Source organism: Megachile rotundata, chromosome 15 (assembly GCF_050947335.1).
Source record: "Megachile rotundata isolate GNS110a chromosome 15, iyMegRotu1, whole genome shotgun sequence".
NCBI classification, from domain to species: domain Eukaryota; kingdom Metazoa; phylum Arthropoda; class Insecta; order Hymenoptera; family Megachilidae; genus Megachile; species Megachile rotundata.
This window is the reverse complement of record NC_134997.1, coordinates 12522256-12532175: the sequence shown is the minus strand read 5'-3', so window position 1 is coordinate 12532175 and position 9920 is coordinate 12522256. Positions and strand designations below refer to the sequence as shown.

Sequence of the window (9920 nt, the reverse complement as noted above, 5' to 3'; positions counted from 1 at the left end):
TGTACAAAATATATCCACAAATCACTGAAATTGATCGTATCGTTTTGTACCTGTCAAATTTTTCGTCGGTATCGCCTCTATTTGCATACTTATCGATACTGGAATGGCGCGCAATCTAACGACAATCAAACGAATCTCAAAGAAACGCAAACGAGATGTCTTCACAATCGCGTCGAGCAGCGTCGTTGACGTAAGGTTGACGGATAATTTCAGTCGTCTGCTCGATGCGTATGGGTGCGATGATGTTGAGCAGAACAATGGCATAGCAAATATAACCTTAATTAAGCATTCGTAGTACGAGGTATTTGTTTGTACGAAGCGCCGAGTCATCCAGATAAAAAGACGCGATGGACGGTAAAGAAAGTTTAAAAACGAACGAACAGATCATCGAGGAGCTTACAAAAGATCTCGAAAGTTCTTGTATCAAGGTAGACGAAAAGTCCGCGTCGAACGAAGGTGCTGAATCAACGTTGGATAGTGGTGACTCAAAAGACAGTGATGGTAAAGTCGTTACAGAGAGTGGTGACGATGAAACTGAACAAGATACGAACGTTCCGAAAGATTTCATCGACGAGGAGTCGTTGAAAGACAGGGAACTTACTCTTTCCGAAAGCGAGAAAGAGGTTGGTATTTGTCAAACATTCTAATCTCGTTGATCAAATTAAAATTTCATTGTGAGATTATAGGCATATGTAATTATAAGCTTGTGTAATTGTAAGACTAAGGTTTGTACTGTTTTTAGACTCTGAAGGAGGAAGCGGACAAACTAAAAAACCAGGGAAATGATTTTTTTAAAAAGGGAGACTATACAGAGGCGGTATCCATGTACACACAAGGGCTGCAGACCTGTCCACTGGCCTACAACAAAGAAAGATCCATTTTGTACGCTAATAGAGCTGCAGCAAAATCAAAACTCTTGGTAAAGATTAGTTTACATGAATCTATTGAGACAAAACATTTAAACATGGTTCATTATAAAATTCTGTATGATTGTATTTGTTGCAATTCACAGGAAAAGGAACCTGCCATATCTGATTGCACAAAGGCCATAGAATTGAATCCCGATTATGTCAAAGCCTATGTCAGAAGAGCCCAATTATACGAAGAGACAGAAAAGCTTGACGAAGCTCTGGAGGATTATAAGAAGGTTCTAACGTTCGATCCAGCACATACAGAATCAAATTATGCTGTTCGAGTAACTATAACAAAATATTTCTCTATTTTAATCAACTTTTATAGAATATTAACTCACTATTAACTCTTAAAAAACTTCACATTTTTAGAGGTTACCTCCACTGATCCAAGAAAGGAACGAGAAACTAAAAGCCGAAATGCTCGGAAAGTTAAAGGACCTGGGAAACATGGTGTTGAAACCGTTCGGACTTTCTACAAACAATTTCGAACTACAAAAGGATCCAAACAGCGGTGGTTATTCCGTTAAGTTCCACCAACATCATAGTTAATAAGTAACCGCGATCGGGATACATGTTCCATAAGCGATGAACTGAACGTGTCATGGAACATGTTTATAAATACTTATGTTAATTCTATTCGAATGTGTGCTGTTCGTGAAGCGTAATAAAATTGAAACGAAGCTGTTCGACGTTCCATGAAAAACGTTCTAATTCGCGCACTAATGAAACTTTTCGTTACTTCATCGCCTCTACTTACAAGACAACTTCAATGACTGTTAAACTTTCAGAAAATGCAGGAGAAATCTTCGCGAATCAGCTCCTATAAAAGTAGAGGTTTGAAGGTACTTGAGGTATTTGTTTCTGCAGTTTTCTTCTAGCTTTAAATAAAATTTCTATCAACACGTTTAACCATCCTTGTCAGAATCCTTTGTCGGAACGTCCATTTTTCGACCGATATGGTAGGACACGATAGATAACGAAGAATTTAGAATTTGAGGCAAAGAAAAGATACTATTTCGTTGTTTTCGGGAATGTGATGTAAACTATAAACGTTATTAATGAGAAGCTTTCTCGACACTGTCATCGATCGAAAGTTCGTGGCACTCGGGACGTGTTCGATCAATATTTCCGTCGATCAACTACGTTGTAAACAATAACAGAAATAATGAAGAAGGTAATGGTTGTCGCTGTCAATCGCATACGTTTCCAAGTTGACACTTTTTATACAAATTTTCTGAATCCCCAAAATATCTGAAGTTACCAGGTTTTAAAGGGAGAAATTTTTAAAATTAAACAGCAGCTGATGGGAGTTCTGACTTATAAACTGCCTTGCGCATCGACATAAATTTCCCCTGCTGACGCGTACAGTTTCCGTGTTAATTACGTTTACCCTGTGCACACATCTCTCGGAACTTTGAATCGTTGGATACAAATCGTTCCTCCAGCGGCGCACGCGTATTCAGGCGGTGACATTCGGTGTGTCAGAGGAACGAAAGAAAAGAAGGTACAACGAATAAACGTACGCGTGCGTGTGCGCGTGTACGTAGGTGCGCAAGAGAAGGGTGAGACCGAGGCAGTGGTTCGAGGGTGGTACGACTAACGCGTAAACGATAAAGGGTGTATCGGTCGATCGAAGATACGAACGGGGCCAGCGATCGTTAAAGCTGTGTTGGTGAAAAAATCGCGTGCAAAGGGTTGAGAATAAAAAACCGGGTTAAGAAGAGAGGGTGTGTGGATATCGCTGGATGTCCGGAAGCTAGGTACGTCGAGCAAGTAGACAGGGGTTGAGGGTGGTTCGGTAAGCAGGACGCCTACCTAACCGAGAAAACGAGGACGCCACCAGCGTGAAACGGCGCCGCCTACGCCTACGCGGCGTGAACACGCCGAACGCACCCGTAACCCACAGCTTTTATGCAAATCGATAATTCGAGTAGGACGCGGCGACAGTGTGCTACGACATCCCCAGTACAAATAACGTAGATCGAGTCGGTGAGGAGAGTGACGCGAGATCGGCGGTGACCCGTCGTCTTCCGTCGCTCCGGAACGCTTCGTACGCACGCGTTCGCTTGCAAAGACGACCTCGGGTGGTCGCAGCGGACTCGAGTCGCCTGATTTTGCTCGTGCTCGCGTTTCGGCGACCGGTGTCGTCTACGACCCACTGCCGAACGATGTGCAACGTCGAGAAAGGGGTAAGCCGTCGAGAACCGTGTGTTACACGTACGTGGTTTCGCGTTTAACGATCGCTCGAATTGGGTCACTTTCACTGCCACTTTGTTTTGCACGCGCTTTACGTCGTGTCATTTTATTTATTTCGTGCTCAGTATCGAACCGTGAGCTGCCTAATCATTCAATCGCGTGACAAGCTCTCTTTTTGAACGACTAGTCGCGTGTTTTATCGCGAAACACGTACGTTACGATAAGCTGCATCGACACTTCCTGTAATGCGATCGAATTTTATCGAGCGCCTGCTTCTTTTCGTCTCTGCCTTCCCTAAGAGTTTGCTCGATTCTTTCGCTTTGTCAAATATTGGTGGATCAAATTCGAGTTTACATAGTGTTCACTCACGTTAGACGCGTGTCGAATAGTTTGAACACGTGGTTTTAAATACGTAATTATACTATCAAGCGAGAGCTGCCTTTTTCCATTTTATCCACCGAATTGCATCGATAACGTTTGACGGTGTACGCGAGCGTTTATTATGATCGATACCGGGTCCGAAAATATTTTAATCCTTCCCCCATATTTGATCCTACGTAAAGCCATCTGGCATTGAGACGCTGGTAACGCAATCGACGCATCGAAACTTACGTAACGTAGCATTGGACCACGCGGAGATTATGAACGAAAAACGATCATAGCTGAAATCGGTAAATACTGTTTCAGTCGGGAACGATGAGGTACCGATTGCGCGATTCGCGACGCAAGCGATGGCCGTTGCGTTTGGGTCTGTTCCTCGTGTACGTGTTGGTCCAGTACGTCACCTCGGAGAACGTGAACAGTACAGAATTGTCCTCCACCTATGCCCCGGAGGTCGAGGAAAACTTGACGTCGAAGATCCCCGTGGAGTCCACCACGATCGTCATAGAGAAAACGACGCCGCCACCGCAAGAAACAACCACCGTGCTACCAAAAAAATCGGACATACGCGGACAATCGCGAGATGAAAGACGCAAAGATACGGGAACGCATCTGCCGATTAACAACGTTGTGAGAACGACCACGGTGAGGTCGCGACACGATACACTTTGCGTTTATCTCTCTTTCTTTTGTGGAGACGGAGGTAAACTGGACCGTAGCGCCTACAAGAGATATTCGTTATTCGAGATTCTAGGTTCCGACGACAACCACGATGAGATACGAACGCGCCACTTGGAGACCGCGGCGAGAAAACTGCTCTCCGCCGGCCATCGAACAGTTTCCACGACCGCTGATGGGGCCAAACGCTAGGAAACACGGCGGACTGATCATACACATTCTCGTCGCTATTTACACGTTCCTCGGCCTAGCGATTGTCTGCGACGATTACTTTGTTTCCAGCTTAGACAGAATCTGCGAAGGTAAGCAGACTTGCCGATCGATTTTGCCTGAGGGCCAACAGTTCCGTCTTGTTTTCGTAAATACTCGTAGCAAATTTTTGAGGAGATATAGTTAACAATTTTCTTTTCAGAACTACGACTGTCTCCGGATGTCGCCGGCGCGACCTTCATGGCGGCCGGCTCTTCGGCGCCTGAGTTGGCGACTGTGGTCATAGGAGTGTTTTTCGCCAAGGACGACATTGGAGTAAGCGAAATTGAAACATTTTAGCCAGAGCATAATGATTCATTCATCTTAATAATATTCATTTAATATTCATAATATTCATTTAATACCCATAATATTCATTTAAAATTCATAATATTCATTTAATACTCATAATATTCATAATATTCATTTAATATTCATAATATTCATTTATAATATTAATAATATTCATATGCGATTATAGGTGAGCGGAGTTATCGGTAGCGCAGTGTTCAACATAATGTTCGTCATCTCCGTCTGCGGACTGTGTACCACGACCGTGTCCAAGCTGAACTGGTGGCCCCTCTGTCGAGACTGTTTCTTCTACGCCGTCTCCATCCTCGTGATGCTCGGTACAATTTACAACGAATCGATATCTTGGTAAGGTCCGCGAGATCCGACTATCCTTCAGTAATTGCAACTATACATAACACAATGTTCACTCGTAGGGCGGAGTCCCTGTTCATGTTGATCATGTACGCCGTGTACTGCGTCGCGCTGTCCTTCAACGCGAGACTGGAACGTTGGGCAAAGTCTTACGACATACCGTTCCTACCAAAGGACGACGAGCCTGCGGAAGAAAGCGCCCTCGTAAGCTACAGATCGTTGCAGGAGGATCGGCTGTCTTACACGGGTCCCAGCTCGCCGGTCACGGATCAGTTCGACAAACTACCAGAAGGTAACAGGACGATCAAATTTCGCAAGCTAGCAATATTTCTATATGAATTATTTTTCCGTAGGAACAGGACCAACCGGACCCACTTCGGAAACGGGCGAGCAACCGCCACCCCCGAAACAGCCGGAATACTACAAAGCGAAGGAGCCGGACCCTAACGAGGCATCGCCGTTGGAGAGGCCCGTCGACGCCACCCAGTGGACCCTGTTCACCTGGGGCTTGGTTTACCCGATTCACTTCTTGTGTCGGGCCACCATGCCCGACTGCCGGCAAGAGAAGTTCCGAAACTGGTATCCCTTCACTTTTTGCGTATCGATGGTTTGGATCAGTTTCTACAGTTACATCATGGTATGGATGATCACGATTATAGGTAAGCTACACGCCTGACCGCAGATCTGAACGATCAGCGATTGTTTCTTCACACGTTTCTCTCGTTTTCTTTCATCTCTTTGCGCTCCGTTTCGGCTCGGTTCGATTCGATTCGCAGGCAGCACCCTCGGTATACCGGACACGGTGATGGGTCTCACGTTCGTCGCGGCCGGAGTCAGCGTACCTGATGCTCTCTCCTCGTTAGCGGTGATCAAAGAAGGACTCGGGGATATGGCGGTGAGCAACGCTGTCGGAAGCAACGTGTTCGATATACTGGTTTGTCTTGGACTTCCTTGGTTCATACAGACGGCTATGATACAGCCGGGTTCGCACGTCAACGTCACCAGTCGGGGTGAGTCGTCAGATATGTCAATTTCAAGCAACTTTCTGTTCAGGTGGTTCATAGATAAATGTGACATGCGATAGTTACAAGTATGTTTGCAAGTTTATATAATAGGAAGATGAAGCTTTGTTTAATTATCAAAACCACATGAATAGAAAGTGAAGAAATACATTTGAATAAAATAAAATTGAAGTATATTTGAATATCTAATTGTTGATGTTTGTAGGTTTGACGTATTCCACGGTGTCCCTGCTGTCGACTGTGGTGTTCTTGGTGCTGGCGACTCACTTGAACGGCTGGAAGCTGGACCGACGATACGGAGTGGTACTGATGCTCTGGTACCTGGTGTTTATCGTGTTTGCCTCGCTGTACGAGCTAAACGTCTTCGGCCAAATGAATCCTCCGGTGTGCCCGAGCGCGTTTTAAACCGGCGCGACGTTGCGTCGCGTTTTTCTTCCAATCCTTTTCTCTCTCTTTTCTCGGCTCTGCTCTCTCGCCCACTCGGTCCTTCTTCTCTTTTCTCTATCTTTGAAAATCCTGCCGTTGCTCGAGTCGGTACCGAGGAGAAACACAGAACGAGAAGCAACGGCTAAAGCGAGAAAGAAAGCGGTAGGGTTACTTCGCTTTGCCTTGGAATTGAAGCGCGTCTTCGAAGCACGTTCTCTTTCTTGGTGTACGCGTCGACGTCGTCGTTCTGCCGTTCGCGGCGAAGAAGCGCGCGATTCGCTCGAACTTGAATCCCTCGGAACGAGCTACTCGCGGCGAGTCGATCTCGTCGGTTGCGTCCGCGCGATAGAACGTCTTCTTCCGAAAGTAAAGCCGCGGGAATTTTGGAATCGCTTAAACGGACAATACATTTAACAGTATTAAGAGAAGCGATCGAACGTTGAAAGTTCGTTAGGCGATGTAGCGTGGATGCAGAGAGGATCGGTTTCTCGATCGCGCGGTTCGATCTCGTCGAACACGCGATCGACGCGACTCTCGTTGACCAACGCGATTAACCTAGATCGTAGCCGTAGCCGTAAACGTTACGGGTAGCTGTGTTCGCCTAAATCTAGTTTAAACGAGATATATATATATATATACACATACATATACATACATATACATATATATATATATTATACGCGCGTATAGAAACTTTCTTCTTCCTTTCATCGTTTTATACTTTTTTATACTTTTTGCTCGTTCGACTCTTCCCGTTGTTCTCTGTGTCGTGTCGTATCGGGGACTTTTCCAGTTATCAACGTCTCGTTCGGGTTTCGTCGATAGTTTCTTTGGCGATTTAGAGAATTTCCTCTGTGCACGAACACGCGTTGACTAGCATTTTGCTCTTATCGTGTAGCGAATAGACACGTTTAGGAATAGATCGGTTATGGGTAGTATACGAGGGACGCACAACCTTTCCAACGTTTTTCGATCAACGACGATTCTTTTCGCATTTTGTACAATCGTTTGTCCGTCCGCGTGTTCGTTCGTTCGTTCGTTCCTTCTCGCTTCCTTGTCCTCGTTTTCCTAATCTAGAAGGATAGTCCAATCACGAAGATCTCTGAAACGATTGTAAGTCTGAAATCCCGTAAAGCGCCTTATCGATCGTCATCGAAAGATATTCAATGGCAGACGGTTTCCACGAGGTTCGAAATTTATTCTTCTACGGTACAAAGTGTTTGGAAGAAAATTAGATCCTTCCGTCTGACCAGCGTTTTGTTCTCACCTTTTACTTTGAAGCAACTACCGTCGTAAACGTGAACGAAGATCGTTGGTTGGTCATCGAACGAACGATCGTACTCGCATCGGCGAAAGACAAGGACACGCGTCCCCGGTGCGGTGATCGAACGGACCAAGGAGCAAGGGCAGCTCGAGGGATCGCGAAGAAACGCGCGGAAGCGCGGTAGATCGGTTCGCGAAACGGAAGAAGCCCGAAAGGAATGCGCGAGATCTCCAACGAGCACGAGCGATGACAAAAAGAGACAATAATTAACGCAGCCTTATTCGATGAAAGTATCTACAAGGTGTTACGCTGCGCGATCCTTGAGATCGTTTCCGAAATCTGTCCGTCGATCGATCCATGCTACCTACTCTAGTCAATCCGATGCTTCGTATCCAACGACATATTTCTGTCCATCAAGTTCGAACGAACGAACGGCTGGGTCGGATCCGTCGAGGATCGCAAGGGTCGCGCAGACGTTTTAGCGTAAAGTATTATGTGCGCTCCTATCGATGTACGTGTACACGCGTACACACGTAACGTATGCGTACAAGTAGGATAATATAAGAAGCTTAAATTTTTATGATCGTCGAACGCGTTTGTTCGCTACCGTAGCTTCGGACGAATAGGTGCTAGGACCGATTTCGATTGAAAGATTCCAGTAACGCGGTCGAGTGCGCGAGTACGCGTTCGTCGATCGACGATTTCGTTGGATGAAACCCATCACTAGATTCGCGTACTGTATCGCGTACAGGATCGAACCCATCGCTAGACCGTTCGGAAATTGGCGCACGATAATCGACGAAAAGGCTATTAAAAGTTGTCACGATCAATTAGTAGAATATATCTATATACAAATATATATACACGTTAGCTAGATAGACCGCGAGAAATATCGTTCAACGCAGGGCTCGAAAGTTTCGATCAGTACGGGAAACTTTTGTTCCCCGTAATTGCTTCGAAAGCCCTGGTTTAACGCAACTGCGATCAATTGTTGGGTGCCCTTAATACGCGTAGCTCGTACGAATCAAAGTCAATACGCGCGATACGATCGAACGTCCCCTGCGTTTCGTTGTGTCGAAATTCGTATACCCGTCCTTCGGACCTGCTGATCGTCCGCCAGTTCTCGAACGTTCGGAAATGTTTATTCGATATCGGTCAAGTTTAATCGTTGACCGTGTAACCGTAGATTTTATATCGTGTACGCGCGTATACGCCTGCGTATTATTCGTGTACGTCGTAAGCGTTAGATGTAAGTATACGTTTAGTTGGTCTTCGCGTCGTTCTTCCCGCGCAATATCTGCCAGTGTTCGCCATTCTTTGGGTCAATAATTAGGTGTTCGTTGCGCGTTTGACTAGACACGTTTCGTTGACATTTTTTCCCCCTTTTTTAGACCTCGCACGATGTTCGAGCGCTTCGCGCGTTTCACCGTTATCGCGTTCTACAGGAATTAAACCGACGGCGAATTTTGACTCCTTGTTCGATCGAGTAGCGATCCTGATCGGAAAGCGTAGAATCGCCTAGCATTTTATACCACGTACATCAGTAGCGATCGAGATCGATCGTACTTGTAAAAGTAGAATTAGATTAAACGATCAACTGCAACGACTCGTCAACGATGAACAAAATGACGGAGAACGCTTTTACAACGAACCATTGACCATTGCGAGGTGATCTCGGACAAGATTAATTCCTGCGGAATCGCGAACGAGCCTCCCTCCGTTCACGTTGTTTCTCTCGTTGTTAGAAACACTTCCAGTCCTAACGCGTCAATACGTCTAATCATAGTATATTATTACAACGTTATGTAAATAATTGTTTTACCAATGTCCTAAGAAGATAAATAAATATAAATATTAATATTAATACAAGTAAGTAAATAAGCGGTCGACGAAGTAGCGAGCGATGTACTTAAATCAAAAGTTAAGTTGGAACAAAATTGCCGTTCATTTAATCATTTTCAAAGTCGAGATCTCGTCGAACCGCAAATCCGAGGAGCGGTTATATTGCTCGCGTTATTTAGCTCGACGAAGCTAAACAGAGATTATAGAATGCGCAAAAGTAGTTGTACATAATATATTCCGATGTATTGGAAAAGTTGAAACAATAAAAAAACGTTAGCATCGAGG

At 45.2% G+C, this 9920-nt stretch overlaps 2 protein-coding genes across 6 annotated transcripts; both read left to right on the top strand.

Moving 5' to 3' along the window:
* The first annotated feature begins 176 nt into the window (after positions 1 to 176).
* Ttc1 (Tetratricopeptide repeat domain 1) lies at positions 177 to 1823 on the top strand. Its single transcript, XM_003703447.3, has 4 exons — positions 177 to 623; positions 743 to 919; positions 1013 to 1195; positions 1284 to 1823. The coding sequence occupies exons 1-4, from the start codon at positions 348 to 350 to the stop codon at positions 1461 to 1463; spliced, it is 816 nt and encodes a 271-aa protein (XP_003703495.1). The 5' UTR covers positions 177 to 347; the 3' UTR covers positions 1464 to 1823.
* Positions 1824 to 1970: 147 nt separating this feature from the next.
* On the top strand, positions 1971 to 9919 carry LOC100883998 (putative sodium/potassium/calcium exchanger CG1090). Of its 5 annotated transcripts, none has more exons than XM_076540286.1 (9): positions 1971 to 2418; positions 3798 to 4136; positions 4246 to 4471; positions 4582 to 4694; positions 4900 to 5075; positions 5144 to 5373; positions 5435 to 5740; positions 5858 to 6091; positions 6309 to 9919. In XM_076540286.1, exons 2-9 carry the CDS (start codon positions 3807 to 3809, stop codon positions 6506 to 6508), a joined length of 1815 nt encoding a protein of 604 aa, XP_076396401.1. In that variant the 5' UTR covers positions 1971 to 2418; positions 3798 to 3806; the 3' UTR covers positions 6509 to 9919. The 5 variants fall into 5 exon arrangements, with proteins under 5 accessions (XP_076396401.1, XP_076396400.1, XP_076396399.1 ...); XM_076540285.1 differs by lacking the exon at positions 1971 to 2418 and adding an exon at positions 2425 to 2674; XM_076540284.1 differs by lacking the exon at positions 1971 to 2418 and adding an exon at positions 2425 to 3103 and having other exon boundaries at positions 5441 to 5740.
* The last annotated feature ends 1 nt before the right edge of the window (position 9920 follows it).